General features: G+C 44.5%; 1 protein-coding gene across 1 annotated transcript in view; it reads right to left on the reverse strand.

Moving 5' to 3' along the window:
- GOT2 (glutamic-oxaloacetic transaminase 2) overlaps positions 1–16,647 on the reverse strand; it is a 22,642-nt gene continuing 5,995 nt past the window's right edge. The window contains exons 2-10 of the mRNA XM_014827316.3: positions 12,608–12,764; positions 10,168–10,296; positions 8,151–8,210; positions 7,465–7,626; positions 7,128–7,232; positions 5,778–5,928; positions 5,149–5,314; positions 1,778–1,928; positions 1–1,250 (exon numbers count right to left, since the gene is read on the reverse strand). Coding sequence (XP_014682802.3) covers positions 1,128–1,250; positions 1,778–1,928; positions 5,149–5,314; positions 5,778–5,928; positions 7,128–7,232; positions 7,465–7,626; positions 8,151–8,210; positions 10,168–10,296; positions 12,608–12,764 — 1,204 coding nt within the window. The 3' untranslated portion in view covers positions 1–1,127. The remainder of the gene's footprint in view (positions 1,251–1,777; positions 1,929–5,148; positions 5,315–5,777; positions 5,929–7,127; positions 7,233–7,464; positions 7,627–8,150; positions 8,211–10,167; positions 10,297–12,607; positions 12,765–16,647) is intronic.

Below are 16,647 nucleotides of genomic sequence, written 5' to 3' on the forward strand. Positions count from 1 at the left end.
TTGGGTCTACAGTAAGTTTATTGTAACAGAGAAACCAGGCTGCGATAAGTCTACATGATTCGAGCAGATGGTGGTTATCTTTCCAAAGGGTGAAGCCTGAGTCCAGCTGGGGGCACAGAAAGGTTAAAGCCAAAGCTCAGAGAATCCTCTCTCCTGGTTCTACCCTGCGACGCCCGACTCATGATGTGAGATGAGTGACCGCACCACCACGCTGAACGAAGGTACGAGGTCCAGTTGGGCAGAGGCAACGTCCCGACAGGAGACAGTTAAACACTCATTGAAGAGGATGCGGAAATAAAGTTCAGTCACCTACTCTCTGCTATTCTCTGCCGAGAAAGGTGAGGCTATGGGACGAGCAGTAAATTATGTTCTTCATTCTTCAAATAAGTACATCCTACAGGATGGGGTGATGGTCAATCAAGCAGTATAATAGGATGAAAATCTAGGCTAGTTATAGACCTTTGTGCCCAAGGAAATGAACAGCAATGATAAGGGAGCAGAGAGCAACACTAAAATGCCTGCAGATATTAAAAAGGAGCACCTTCTTTCTTTCTTTCTTAAATAAGACAGGAAACAGCATCTTTTATATTCCTTGCTGCAGTGGCAGCAGACTCACTGGTTTTCCTAAAACATGATTTCTGTAATAAGGTCTGTTGACAGGGCTGCTCAACCACAGGACTAACGTGAGGCTGCCTGTGATGTTAGAACGAGGGCTTCTCACACAGCCTCTCCTACATGCTATTTTCATGCTGGATCTACAGAGGAACCCCGACACCATCAGGTGCTTCAGTTAAAGCTTCTGAAATATGGCAATGGTGTGACTGCTAGGTTTTTTTGGGCTATGCCTTTCTTGTACATGTAAACTCTTCCGGAAAAGCTGGAGACAAAGGAATGAGGGAGAATTTGGTTTAGAGCCGCAAAGTTCCAGACACCAGCCACACGTGCCTCTGCCCTATTTCACTACACGTTCTTTGCTGAGAAACACATTCAGTCGCTGAGTGTTACGTACTGTGGTTGAAAGAAATGCTCTGCTCACCACCATCCACCCGCCCTCTTCTGCCTTGTGAACCTCACACCAGCGGGGGCCGAAGACAGGAAGGTCGTCTCTGTTTCCTCTCACGGGGGAGTTACTTGGTGACCTGGTGAATGGCATGAGCAAGGTAGCCCACATTGCCAGAGGTGACCCCTGCCACAGAGATGCGGCCGTCCTTCGTCATGTAGATGGAGAACTCCTTGGTCAGCCGCTCCACCTGCAGAGAGGAGAGAGCTTGGGCACTTCCGGGTCAGATGGACTTCCCCGGCCCTGGCATGGCACGATTAGCCAACTGTTAAAACAGAAAAATAAACAGCTCTATTTTCTCACTTAAACCCTATTCCTAGAATTTGGGGTGCTAGCTTAGATTGAAAAAGAAGAAAAAAGTCTTAGATTCAGCATTTGTAGAAAAACAGATTCAGAATCCAGCTTTGGAGCAGCTCTCTCTCCTATCAGCACTCGGGCTCCTGCTTGTCCTGGGATCCCTCCAGATTGGCAGCAGTGGTCAAAAAAGGATCCCAACGGGCTCTGCTCTGCACAAGTTTGTAACCTCAGGGAGGACACAGACAGGCCAGTGACTAATGAAAAATGAGACAAAACGAGTGCTACATCCTTCTGTTACCTAGGAGGACTCCAACATAACTGCTTCTAGGGAAATCCCGAGTGGGCAGGCGACCTATTAGGAATTCTGGTTTGCAACAGCTGATCAGTCAGTCGGCTGCGGAGAGATCGGAGTCCACTCACCTGCTCCGGCTTCAGTCCTGTGAAACAAAACATGCCAATCTGGTCAGCGATGTGCTGCCAACTGTGGGAGGAGCCCTCCTTCTTGAGGTTGGAGACCAGCTGAGTCCGCATGCTAATGATGCGGTCGGCCATGCCTTTTACTTCTTGCAACCTGTAAAAGAAAAAAAAAAAGGAAAAATGCAGCTCAATTCTGGACAAGCACTGAACAGAGACGCCACAGCTCACAGCATTTTGACCTCCCGTGAGTACTGCCCTAGTGTGCCTTAAGTCTCTGTCCTTGACTGCGTCATGTGCTGTTACTGGTCTGGGAAGAAAGCTATTTTATAGCATTCTCTTTCATGCTGGAACACTATTTTGATCAGGCAACTAAAATAGTTAACAAAATTGAGTTAGTAAGAAAATGAATGAACGAATCACTCTAGAACTTGGGAAGGCTAAGGTGCCCCATCCTTTATGCGGGAGGCAAAAGGTGTGGGCTAAACAGGAAAATATGACCCCATTTTTAGCATGGATGAAATAAATATTCCTGCCAGCCCAATGAAGACAATGCACTGTGAACCTATGAGGTGCTAAGTGCTGAGGAGAAAGGGAGGCCTGAGATGTGGTCCTTGCCTTTGAAAGCTTACAACTGACGCCAGGCGCAAACATGGAAACGACCAACTGTGGAGCAAGGTGGGACAAGGTAAGAAGCAGTGGAAGAGTGCTGTGCCGAGAGTACCCCAAGAGGAGAGGGTGTCGATCTGGGGGCCTGGAGAGGCAGGCAGTCCTCCGGCCACACACAGCTCGCTTGATTCTGGATAGTCTTTCCCCTCCTCAGAATCTACCCTTGCCATGCTATTCCCGTGGCTCTATGGGAAATTCCTGTCGGCTTTCACCAACCCGATGACTGCAAAAACATTTACAGTTTATCTTCCTGTTCTTACGTGTTCACCTTCCTAAATGATCTCTGGATGACGATGTTAAAACAGAGGTTACAAACTGCCAATTAAAGGTCTTAGTCATGTTTTATTTGACTCAGTTAAACATTTTAACATTGGGCACTTGCACACAGAAAGGTGGAGTCTTCCCCTCTTGAAAAATGAGAAGCGGCAACACTGCACCAGCAGGGCGATGACCGGAGGTGGAACCCCCGGCCCCTCTGGGGATGCCACTGATTGTTAAACTTCCTGCAGTCCCATCCACCTAGCTGCATTCACTTTGAGCCCTGGGTCTTACAGGCACTGAGTGCCTGACCATGGCCAGATCCGGGGCGACCTTAGCAAAACCCCTCCATGCTCCCTGTTGCTTGCAGAATGAAGCTCTGGCTTCTCACAGGACCACTAAGGGGCTTCATGACCTGCTCCCCCTCTGCAGCTTTGCTGCCTTCTCCATCCTCCTCACACTCGGTGTTTCTGCAATGAAAACCACCTGAGACTTCGGAAGCACACTCTGCACAGCATGCATCATGCGCCGGCGCTTCCCCACACACATCTCCCTGTCCGGTTTCCTTTCTCCTTCATTTCCTTCAGGGGAAAAAACCCTTCTTCTCTCTTCAAGGCTCAGCTCAGAGGCTGGTGTCTTCATCACATCCTCCCTAACGCTCCCTAGAATCCACACTTCTTTAGTCAGCATTTATTCTGTCCTGTATCAGTGCCACGTGTACCTTTCTCATGAGACTATAAACTCCTCAAGGATAGAGACCACATCCTAGTCATCTAGCACAGTATCTCTGCCATCATTGTACACTACAGACTTCCATAGTAAAATTCTAAGTGACAAAACAAAACCAACTCGATCCCTACAAATAGCAGTATGGTATATAGTATGTTACAACAATGGATAATAGCAGGCAAAGACAAAAGGCTGGGTTACAATGACTGGAGTTATGGTTAACTATTTCCCCTCTCCCAAACTTTCTAAAATGCACTTACACATTAATTCTTTTTTTTTTTGCTGAGGAAGATTCACCCTGAGCTAACATATGTGCCAATTCTTCTCTACTTTACATGTGGGTTGCTGCCATGGCATGGCTGACGAACAGTGTAGGCCTGCGCCATAGATCCGAACCTGTGAACCTGGGATGCCAAAGCAGAATGTGGTGAACTCAACCACTAGGCTATGGGCCAGCCCCATTACACATTAATTTTATAACAGAAAAAAATAAAATTATAATTTAAATTTTTTGGTAAGTCTAGCATGGAGCCATTGTATTGAAAAGAACTATCCTGAACCAGACTCTTACTATTTACTTCAATGTTAATTTAAGGTAGAAAAAATAGTTGTCACACGATGACTAGGTGAGCTGTAGATAGTTTCTTGCAGACAGCAGACTTAGCTTTTCTACCCAAGAAGCTTCTCAGAGATCTATCCCCTCAATTGACCAGCTACCCAGGATAAACTCTCATATCACAAGTCACATCTCCCAAGGGCTTCTTGGTTTTTATTAACTCTGAATTACACAGAGCAGGGGTTCACAAACTTTCTATAAAGGACCAAATAGTAAATATGTTAGGTTTTGTGGGTCATATGCTCTCTTTCACAACTACTGAACTCTGCTGTCATGGCCTGGAAACAGCCACACACAATCCAGCAAGAAATGGGTGTGGCTGTGTTCCAATAAAACTGTATTTACAACAATAGGAGGTGGACCACATCTGACCTGCAGAGCATATTTGCCAGGCCCAGATCTAGGGGAATATTTTCTAAATTGAGTGTCACGTCCCATTAGAAGGTCATAAATTCAATGTAGTTGGAAGTAACTGGTATTTAGAAAACACTGGAGTATAGACATGAAGCTTAAGTACTGAGTTTTGGCAACCGTTTCAGTTCTATAAACACACATAGGTGATGTGTGTTCAGGGTCATGATGTAACTGAATGTCTTATGTGGACTGTGGTCAAAAAGATCGAGTAACACTAATCTAGAGCACAGGTCAGAGAGATTCAGATGGTATAGATAATAAAAACCAAATACATGCAGAAACATTGAGGGGCTGGCCCGGTGGCGCAGCGGTTAAGTGGGCACGCTCTGCTTCTTGGCAGCCCGGGGTTCGCCGGTTCAGATGCCGGGTGCAAACATGGAACTGCTTGGTAAGCCATGCTGTGGTAGGTGTCCCACATATAAAGCAGAGGAAGATGGGCACGGATGTTAGCTCAGGGCCAGTCTTCCTCAGCAAAAAGAGGAAGAAGATTGGTAGCAGATGTTAGCTCAGAGCTAACCTTCCTTAAAAAAACCCCACAAAAACCAAAAAACACACACTCCTCTGTCCCTTCCTCTCCTTCCACACGTGGAAGCTGTATGGTACTGCGTGTCACTAGCTGCCAACTATAACGAGCTTTCAAGGATCAATGGTGGGAAAGGGAGACGGCTGGGGAGTGGCAATGTGCCTTTACCATTGTTTTCGAAGATCAGGGCTGGTCAGAATGGTTGAGGCGATCCGGGCCCCATTGAGAGGCGGGTTGGAATACAGGGGCCGGATCAAGATCTTCAACTGTGACTCCACCCTTTTGGCTTCATCAGCATCTTTGCAGACCATAGTGAAGGCTCCCACACGCTCACCTGAGAAGACAAAATGGTTCTTGTCTTCTAGTTCTATCTAAAACGCTAAAGCAAATCAGGATTAAATTTGCTACACATTATCTGCTTTCGTCAGAAGCAAAAATAATGCTGTTATAAATAAAAAGTTTTCAATACCCAGCATGGTGAACCTAGGTACAACAGAAAGTCTGAGTACTCAAGAGTGCTCAAAAGCCTCCTTTTCTTGTCTTACAGAGCAGTCACTTTTTGTTTAGAGAGGCAGTAATCAGTTTCTTTGCTGGAGGAATTCAGGGACACTGAAGAAGATATGGCTAAGATCAGTAAAATCCACTTTGCCTGTCTTTCCGCTCTGGGTAAGGAGGGACATGGAACACACACACAAACACCACCTCCCCTCGCCCCCAACTCTACACCCTTTGCGGCATCTTCTCCCAGCATTTCTTCCATCTCACACTGTGAGGTCAGGCTGGGTCCTTTGGCTTACCGTATAAGCCCATGTTCTTGGCATAGGATTGGCAGAGACAAACATTAATGCCCTGTTCGATGAAATAGCGTACAGCCCAGGCATCCTTGTCCCCATCACCACTGGCAAAGCCTTGGTAGGCCATGTCAAAGAACGCAAAGAGATTGTTTTTCTGGAAAGGAAAAGAGAAGACCAAAGCTTTAGGCAGTCCCTCTTAAGATGCCCCGGATGGTTACCGTGCTTATTGAGACCATGCTGCCTCACACAGACAAAGTCAACACAGTTTTCTCCCCAGATGGCAGTCTGGAGATGTTTAATTTTCCTGCAGTTAAGATAACAACATATATTTTTTTACTTTGGTGGATATGGTCCCTCAAGGAGACATTAAGAAAAGAGAATCTTAATTTAAATCTGCCCAGAATGCTGCTTGGTCAAACAGGAAGCTCTTTTCGGGCCCGTGGTAGTCTGGGTAATTGTTCTGGTCCAGTCACAGGACCAGGATCAGCCTTTTCTGGGGTACTGTAACTCTGGCTGACTCATCTTATACCCAGGGCTCATGGGATGGCCTCATTAGAACTGTCTCATCTTGAAAGTGCCCTCTGGATGCTGTTTCTCTGTCTCATTCTCTTTGCAGCTTAGGGCTGACAGAACGTAAAGAAAGGGCAACCAGGGCCCGGCCCTGTGGCTGAGTGGTTAAGTTCGTGCGCTCCACTTTGGTGGCCTGGGGTTTTGCTGGTTTGGATCCTGGGCGCGGACATGGCACCGCTCATCAGGCCACAGTGAGACAGTGTCCCACATGCCACAACTAGAAGGACCCACAACTAAAATATACAACTACGTACTGGGGCAGTTTGGGGGAGAAAAAGCCAAAAAAAAAAGAAAGGGCAACCAAAGGGAGTGAAAATGGGGACACACAGCAACAGGAATATTTCCTTCCCCAGGAATTCTGACTAGAGCCTTCTCTGATAGCTGCCCCTATGCACGATCTTGGCAGTTTCAGGGAAAGTAGCAAGGACAGGTGGGGACATGAAAAAGCGGCTAAAGGATGAACAAATCACTGCCAACCAGAGCGAGTACAGGCACCACCAGCAGACACCCTGGGGCCAGTGGACGCCTGCTGTACAGGCCAGCCAACGACAAGTTTTATCATCCAGGCTGAGGAGCAAAAATTATTTTCAAACTGCTCATGTATCATCAATTAAAAAATTGCTAATTATGCAAATGACCTCTTTCCTGGCAATTTAACAATGCACGGAAATTTCATGCAGGCTCCAAGATTAATTAATTCTCCCTGTTAAGAGGTTGCCAAGTTAAGCATCTAAAGCTAGTTACTAAAAACAGAACCGTCACCCGTCAGCGCGCCCTCCTCACCTTCACCAATGTTGCTATTTCTTTCCACTGCTCAGGGCGAGGGTCCACTCCTGTGGGATTGTGGGCACAGGCGTGCAGGAGAATAATGCTCTGCTGTGGTATTTTCTAAAGAGACAAACGACCAAGAGATTACTTTGCACCTTTCAAGGGGACAGCTTCCCTGAAATGCCATGAGGTCACTGTTATTTGATAAGTGACACAGATGACCTGAGGACTGGGAACTAGCTCATCCCCCGTATTTTAAGTCAGGTATTGAGATCCAGCTGGGAGACATCAAATCTCTACAAACAGGTTTACTCCTTGCTTCTTCACCCCTCCTGCCCTGAAAGCCACTTACTGAAATGTCCTCCAGGGCGCCCGTGACGTCAAAGCCGCACGTCTTGGGGTCGTAGTACCGATAAGCATGGAGCTGCAAGCCAGCGTCCCTGAAGATGGGTGTGTGGTTTCCCCAGGATGGTTTGGGCAGAAAGACATCTCGGCTGAACTTAAAAAATCTTTGCTAAAAGATGGGATGAAAGGGAACGGAAAAATGAAGCAAGGAGAGAGAAAAAAGTTGATTATTATACTGAGAGGACACTTTTCTCTACTGAAATTCAGCTTCTCTCTATGACTGAGAGAAAGTATTGACTCAGCAGCGAGACTGCCTGGATTGGAATCCAGGCTCTGCCAATTAAACTGGCTGCTGTCGCCAAGGACCTATCTGGGCCTCACTTTCTTCATCTGTAAAATGGTGTTAACTGAACCTCCTTCATGAAGATTAAACAAGTTAAAACAAATCTCCTAGTAAGAGTATATATGCAATAAATTATATTTATTATAATAACCTTGTAATTTCTTCCAAGTACTTTCGTGCCCCCTCCCTTCAGGCAGGACTCCATTTATCAGAGAACGGGAAATCTTCCAGCTCTGTGGCAAGAGGAAATCCACTTCTGGGTCAGCAAACACGCACGCCATAGAAAACCCCACCATCCTCAGCTTACAGACTGTCTTACAGCTCTTTCTTGAGGGAGTTTGCAGACTCACCAGAAAATTGGCTCCGATCCTTAAGGCCCCAGTTCCAGAAATGCTCTGCACGGTGACATACTGAAGAAGAGACATGCATGGTCAGTGAGGTGCAACTCTCTGTGGCCCACAGCTTAATAAAACCCAGCTCAAGCCCGCAGAGCGGCACTGTGCAGTCAGTACCCTTCCTCCTTTAGAAGCTGAAGACAACGTTCCAAAAGAATGTTTGGAAACGAGAACAGTGCTATTGTTTCATTTCTCCATTTTCTAAGAGATGGGTTGAGTCTTCTCAGGGGTTCTCAAAAGACCCGTCTCTTCAGTTTTCAAAGCCTTTCTGATGTAGAAGCTAATTTCTTATGGCCTATTATTAGTGCCACCCTGTGTTATGTGAGGAACTTTCAGGACACAAAAATCCCACCCTCTTATGAAAAAGGAGTGATTCATACAGAGGAAAAAAGACACTGAGAACAGTGACTACATTAAAATGTTACTCTACAACTATACAAAATTGAATGACTCTCTGAACATCAAAAAAAGTCACCTTGAAAAGCAAGTTAACAAGTGCATTAGCATAACACTTCTACATTTTGCAGTTGTCTGAGAGGTCCCCTTCTATGATGACAGATAATCTGAAAATGTTATCTTTTGGGTAATAGAGAGATGCCTGTGGCAGATCTGTTGCTTCAAATTGGTCAACTTTAGGGGATGAGTAAGAAACCACAGGTTTTTTTTTTTTAAAGGCACCAGAGAAGTATGAGGCTCCACGAAACATAAACCTATCTTCTAGACCAGGGAGCAGTGGGTTAAATGGGGGGAACCCAACTACCAAACTCTTCACTAAACAAAGTTTGTCTCCACAAACTTTGGCATGACAGAAATAAAAACATAACTGTAGATCTGAAAATAGTAATGATTCATAAAGGCAGAGCAATTTACAAAAGACAAGCAGATGTTATTTTAAGATAGGCCAGTCTTACACTTAGGTTACAATTTGCTGGACAGAAAGAGAATAAGCAAAAATTCCAGAAAAACACAGAAGTTTCTGTGAGGGGTTAACAGGCGGTTGGCTGACTGCATGGATACCCATCAAACTGCGTTCTGCCCATGACGTCCGATCACAATCGCATCACCCCGGGTGGTGGCTGTATGCTCTTCTGAGCTAATGAGCTAACGTGTGGACTTAGACCAGGCTTGTGAAGAAACTGTATTGATTCTGGCTTTGGGGGAAGGGAGAGGAGAAATGCTAGCTTAGTTTTGCTACTTTGTGTGTTTTTCCCTAGAAAAATAAATATTTAAACATACAAATGTATCCATTAAAAAACACATTTGTTTCAAAAGAAAGTAAATTGTAAAGCACAGGGGCCCACGGGCCAGGGCCTGGCGGCACCCACCTGCCCCAGGCGGTTCTACAGGAGAGCCGCCTGTGTACACTGTGGGCACACACACTAGCTTGTCTAGTGACTTTAGGGACATCTTTCTCCCACAATAAGTGGGACCCCAGGGAACGGGAAGGAGGAGACACCGCTTGTCCTTCCTGCCACGGCTGCAGTAGAGCTCTCTGGATCTCTGAGAGAGGAGGGAGATGGCAGGAAGGGAGCACGGTCTGCTCTCTTTCAATGTCCAAACGGGCTGTGAAGGGGCACCAGAGGCCGCTGGACTAGCCCTGGCCTCGACAGTCCACTTGTGGCGTGTTTCCTGCCCGCTCCCTCCGTCTAAGCCGGAAGCTCAGGGCATGAGCTAATTCCTAACGCATATTCAATGTGAAATGAACATAAGCACCCAGAGACTAACAGCAAAAGCAGGGTCGAATCCATCAAATTACTACTGCGTTTTTGGAATTGGTGTTATATGAAATCTTTTATATTTAATTAGTGCCAATTTACCACCTAAAGAAGAGACATTAGCAATAGTGTGGCCACCCCAGAACAATCATCACACACAAAGTGACATCTCTTTTCTTATCTAATTATTTCACATGTGTTTAAACTGTTAAATTTATAGACAGCCCCTGTATGATGCCAGAGTCGGCTCTGCTTACCCGGCCGCTTTTCAAGGCTTCATTGTTCTCACCCAGGGCCAGCTCTGCAGATGCCTTACAAAACTCCGCCAGCCCCCCAATGGGCAGGTATTCTTTGTCCAAATTTTTTGCAGCAATCTGGGCCTCTGCCTAGACAAGAGAAAATGCATCCATTTAGTTTCTTCTTACCTGGAATTATATCATGATTAATAGTTAATGTTTTCCTTTTTTTTTAAAGACTGGCACCTGAGCTAACATCTGTTGCCAATCTTTTTTTTTTTTCCTTCTGTTTCTTCTCCCCAAAGCCCCCCCAGTACATAGTTGCATATTCTAGTTGTAGGTCCTTCTGGTTGTGGCATGTGGGACACCACCTCAGCATGGCCTGATGAACAGTGCCATATCTGCGCCCAGGATCCGAACTGCCGAAAACCCAGGCTGGCGAAGTGGAGCGTGCGAACTTAACTACTTGGACACAGGGCCGGCTTCAATAATCAATGTTTTGTAAGTTAAATTTTGGAAGTAAAGCCTTGTTTTTTATTTGGAGATGCTATCTAAGAAGAAGGGTAATAATCTAAGAAGAAGTAAAATATTTTATATTGCAGAACAGCAATATCTGAAAATTTTTATTTTATTATTGCTTTTTTTTTTTTTTTGCTGTTGTTGTTGAGGAAGATTCACCCTGAGCTAACATCCGTGTCAATCGTCCTCTATTTTATATGTGGGTCACCACCACCAATGAGTGGTGTAGGTCTCTGCCCAGGAACTGAACCTGGGCTGCTGAAGTAAAGCGTGCTGAACTTAACCACTAGGCCACGGGGCTGGCCCTATTATTTTTTTAAAGTTAGGTTTTATGTGGATGGGTATACAGTGTCTCTTTGTTACCATTTAACATAAAATGGCGTTCTTGGAATGCACAAGAACAAGGTTTAAGGACACTTAAAATATATACAAGACGATAAAATAAAACTAAATACATAAAAAAGAAGTATTTCAGGGACGGCCCGGTGGCATAGCAGTTAAGTGTGTACATTCCACTTTGGTGGCCTGGGGTTTGCCGGTTTGGATCCCGGGTACAGACATGGCACCACTTGGCAAGCCATGCTGTGGCAGGCATCCCACATATAACATGGAGGAAGATGGGCATGGATGTTAGCTCAGGGCCAGCCTTCCTCAGCAAAAAGAGGAGGATTGGTGGCAGATGTTAGCTCAGGGCTAATCCTCCTCCTCCTCCTCAAAAAAAAAGAAGTATTTCAAGGTATATGCCAGTCTAAGAACTTTAAAGGTTAATAATAATAGCCACATATCTTCATGCTTTTGACTCAGAGGCCTGCCTGTTCCATATTGGCTGTGTGACCCTGGGCAAATTATTAAACTTCCTGAGGCTCAGTTTCCTCATCTGTTGAATGGGGAACAACTGTTTCTACACCTCATGTGACTGAGGTGAAGAGCTGATGAGGTAATGTACAGAAGCGTGTGGACGTGTTCCAGCTTGCAACAATAGCTAACACCTGCCAAACACTTTCGCCTGACTTACTGAGACCCAAGGCAGTCCCTCCAGGACCTAAGACCCAGCAGCGGGCAGTTTTTAGTAGAGTCCTCTCATCGGAATTGTTTCTTGAGCTTTTTTCTACTCAGAGAATTACAGAGATGACACCTAATCCACACTGCCATATGTTCTGAAATTTCTTCTTTCGGTAGTTCGCTCTATTACTGCACCGGCTCGGGGGGGCCTGAACCCACCTCCTGCACAGTGCACAGCTCAGATGATTACAGAGGTCTTTCCTCTTGCCCAGAAGTATTCTTCCGTAACTGCCACTCACGGTGCCTAGTTCTGCTGTATGGAGGAACACCACCTCACCGCCCCGCTTTGGAAGTGACAAAGCAGCACATTCATATTTCATCAGAAGAGGTGCAGATGGAAAGAAAAATACATACTTAACAAAAACTATTCTAAGGGGATTAGTTATACTATTTATAGTTATAATGATAACCAATAGAAAGACTACTACTAAAAATACAACAACATAAAGAAAATTATTCTGTGGTTCAATAGGAAGAAAGGAGCAAGCATGCCTGTGTAGGAGGGCTTCATTAAGGCAATCAAAGTGAGAGAAGTGGAAAACAACAACAGAAATCCTCATCCACAAAGGGCTATTCCTGTCACCAAGAGACAAAGTTTAAATTCTTAGTCTTTTTCTGCACCCTCGGGATTAGACAGGACACTATGCCTCTTTTATGGATAATCACGGAAGTCCAATCTTGGAAAGACCAGGTAGTTCCAACCTCTTACTTTTACAGCCTAGGAGACGACAGCCCAGACAACCTAAGTGATTCAAGCAGTTAGTATCAGAACTAGAACCCAGGTCTCCAGACTCCCAGCCCAGCAGTGTTTCTGCCACTCTCCAGGAGCTCCCTTCGGTTGATTCAGCCCCATCAAGCAGGGCACGGGTGGCAAACTCACCTTCCGGACGCTAGGGAGCACGTAAGGTTTTCCATTATCATCCCGGTAGGCACCAACTCCCAGATTCATCTTTTTGCTGTTGGTGTCTCTCTTATAGGCTTCTGTGACTCCCAGGATGGGATCTGGGGGCCCCATCTCCACATGGGCCCACCAGGAGCTGAAATGGGAAATACAAGACATCAGTCACAGTAGCTAGATTTCCACGGTCAGAGATGTCTCGGATCTGCCAAAAACCCATTTCAACAATGTCTGCCTGTTTATTACACACAGGGTACAGCAATAGGCACCAACAAGCCAACAATGCGTAAGACTTCAAAGCACTTTGCAGACGAGTAGAGAAGACCCATAATTCCACTACAAACACTGAGAAGCAGAAGGGGGGCACTGGGACGATCCTGGGCGGGACAGGGCATATGCATAGGCTCTCGAAGCAGCCCAAACCTGACTCAGGTCAGGCAAAGCACACTTCAAGTAATTTGGCAGTGAGAAGTTGAGAGTGGTCAAAGATGAGACTAGAGGAGTAAGCAAGGGCCAACGCAGGAGTATTATGTGATGCCCCCTCCCCTGCAAGGGGCTGGGGTTTTATCCTGCTCCCAAGCTTGTTAAGGGCATCATTTGGAGAGCTTGTTAAAAATACAGGTTCCTGGGCTTCACCTTGGAGGGAATGAAAACACGTAGACTCATTAACGTTAATGAGGGTAGTGGTGATCAGATTAGGGGAATCACATGAACGGACTTACATTTTTAGAGCCCACGTAGTTGCAAGGTGGGGTACTGAACACAGAGTGGTAAGGGTAGATGCAGAAGGGTCACTGAGGAATCTGGTTTGTTGCCCAGCAGGAGTGACAGAGATGAGGGCCTGAACCGAGGGGGGACAGCAGGAGTGGAGAGGATGACAGAGAATTGCTAGGTACTTAGGAATTAAAAATCAGCTGGAAGGACTGGTTGTAATATTTCACTGATTTAATTACTTATTGAGTTAAAACATTTGACAACGTTCATTATTTTGTATTTGTATGAGAGTCATGATTTTACCTTAAAAAATTAAGTCTTAGGGGTCATCCACCAAGGCCCAGCGGAGTCGTCTGACTGGGCCGGTGACCCGTGCTGCTGAGGAAGTGCACTCCCTGAGTGACCCTCAAGAGGCAACACAACTTTATCCAGCTCTGGTTCTCGAGCTCATTTGGGGGTTCTGGATCACTCGTGGCCAGTAAGCTGGTCCCCACTGGCAGCAGTGACTCTGAGTCTGGCTTCATGCTCTGACCGCTCAGTGATCTCTAAATGGACAGCAAAGGTCTATTCTCTGGTGAGAATTCTCTGGTGAGAGATGACAGATAATCTGGTTTGTTTTTTTTGCCATCTCTTTTTTATCCGATTTGTGAGATTTTTGTGTGTGTGCTTATTATTTACCTGTGGCTGAAGTTGTAGACCTGAAGAGCTACAAGCTCCCTATATGTTGGTAATTCAAAAAGGCTTTTTTTGGTTTTTACCTCTGAGTGTCTGAATGTGAGGTGTTTTCCAACTCTGGAGAGATAAATTAGATTATAAAACCTCAAATTAAAGGCACTCTATTCTGATTGTGTTATAGAGACGGAATTTCTAGTATTTCAGGTGTGCTAGACTCAGTTTTTTTTCTTAAAGAAACTAGCTCAGAAACATTTAAAAAATTCAAGTTCATATAAGTAAGGTAAATCTTTGATAAATGAGACTAGTTTAATTTTGATTTAATAAAAATAGCCATGTCTTTTATTTATTAATGGTAAGTATAACACAAGCATATATTTTCATCTCTGTGGGTTTTTTCCCCCTAAACTTATTCTGGGTTACTGATAAAATAAATTAACATTACTCCTCCATAATGTTTAAAATTATGAAAAATGTAAATTTGTTCAACTATTCTGACAAATTTTTAATTTCAACAGTAATGACATATTTTGACTCTGTTATTAACAGATTTTATTTTTTAGAATACTTTTAGATGTACTGAAAATTGAGCAGATAGTATAGATCTAGCTCCCACGTACCCGCCCCTAACAGTTTCCTCTTACCACTAACATTTTATGGTAATAGGGGACATTTGTCATAATTAATGAGCCAATATTGATACATTATTAAGTCCACGATTTCTTGCTCCTCCTGACTGTGACAGCTTCAGACCTTCTGGTATATTAGAGGATGCCCCTCCACTGGAATTCGATATTTTTCTCATTAGACTGGGGTTATGGATTTTTGGGAGAACAGTGATTATATTTTGTAATATATCAGTTTGAAGACAATTTCCAAGATCTTTAAGTAACTTAAAATCTTGGAATAATATTACAATGAGTCCATTAATGGATTAATGAATCATTGGATACCTAGATAACTTCTGAGTAAGATAAAATACTGACAACATTGATTACTAAGCCGGGTTTAAAGTTCATATACTTTTGCTTCTTATTTTTATGTGCTTCAGAGAGGCTTTAGCTTTGGGTCATTTTAGTGAACATGTTCTTTCTTCCCATTTTAAGAAGGTATAAAAGGGATGTGTGTGTGGCTGGAGGCGTTGCACTGTGTGGCTCCATGAGCTTTACTGGTCTGCTAATGTGCTTGTGCAGGGCTGACATCAACGCCCTCCCCGTTTTATCTGTGAAATGAAAGTTACTTCGGTTAAAAGTTATAGTTAATAAGTTGATTCTATACCAGGATCAATAGTGACAAAGCAATACAACTGTGTATATGTTTTTGTCTTTCAAGGAAAAAGAGTCGTGTTGTCCCAAAGCAGTGGTTCTCAAAGATTTTGGTTTTTGCATCCCTTTACGCTCTTAAAACTTAGTGAGGGCCCAGAAAAGACTTTATTTATGTGGGATATAACTAGCAACATTTACTGTATCAGAAATTAAAACTGAGAAATCTGTTATACTCTCCTAAAGTGTCAGTTTATTCTAAACATTAAAGAGCATGTAAAGACAAACCTTGGAAAGGGAATTCTGTTTTGATTTCTAATAACTGAGTCTGAAAAGAAGCTACGAAAGGTGTTAATACCTTAAAATTCTGCTCAATCTTGCCTGGTTTAGCGATCAATGACTTTCCTTACAATACGAAAGGTTATATTTTTACCTTCTGTGTACTCTGCCTGGATAGGAGAGATTCTGTGTTTTCCCAGAATACTTCTCTAGGCTTTATGTTGACTCTCTTATATCCTTGATTATTTAAGGAAAAAACAAAACTAACAAACAAAAATGGTTCTGCACACCTGAAAGAGGTAAGGTTCTTTACCACCATGTTATATGTTCAACGTGAATTTTTGCTGTTGTTTTGATTAAATAGGTACACAATGATTATTTCTCAGGCACTCACAAATCCCATCTTAATCAAGTTGATGAGGATTTTTAGGCTGGTTTATTTTAAAACTGCAGATGAGAATCAGGCTCCGAGGAGTGGAATTTGCTTGCCCTTTGATCAGAAACAATTGCATTTGTGAAGGAAATCTCCATGCCTCCCTCTCTGCGCCAGGAGGAAGGGGGGATGGCCTTATCTCTGGAAACTCTTAATGGGGAAGGCAAGAACTTAAGTTGTTTACTGTCTGGCAACCTCATGTAACTGACCCCCCACCCCAAAATCCTCCTTTGTCTTTAGTTGAAGATAATATTTGAGCGGTGACTTCTGCCATTTACTCAATCCGGTTTGATTCTTATCTAAAAGTTGTGGGACCGCCCAATGGCCGGACCCTACCGGCACTGGTACCATTTTAACTTTTTTTCTTTGTCTTGCAAAGAGATGACTCACATACCCATGCCTTAAATTTAGCCCTAACCCTCAACTTGGGGCAGCAGCAGGAGCTCTGACTGCCCGTGGGTCTTGTCCCCACGCACCAGCTCTGCCTGCCTGTGGGTTCTGTCCCCATGCCAGCGGGGGCAGCAGAAGCGGCAGCAGCAGAAGCTCTGACTGCCCATGGTTCCTGTCCCCATGCTATTCTATACTGTTCTCTAAATAAAAGAGCACTACTGCCAGATCTTAAGAGTCTAAGAAATCTTTCTTTCGACTCCTCGGCTCACCGA

The sequence above is a fragment of the Equus asinus genome, chromosome 28, assembly GCF_041296235.1.
Source record: "Equus asinus isolate D_3611 breed Donkey chromosome 28, EquAss-T2T_v2, whole genome shotgun sequence".
Taxonomy (NCBI): Eukaryota; Metazoa; Chordata; class Mammalia; order Perissodactyla; family Equidae; genus Equus; species Equus asinus.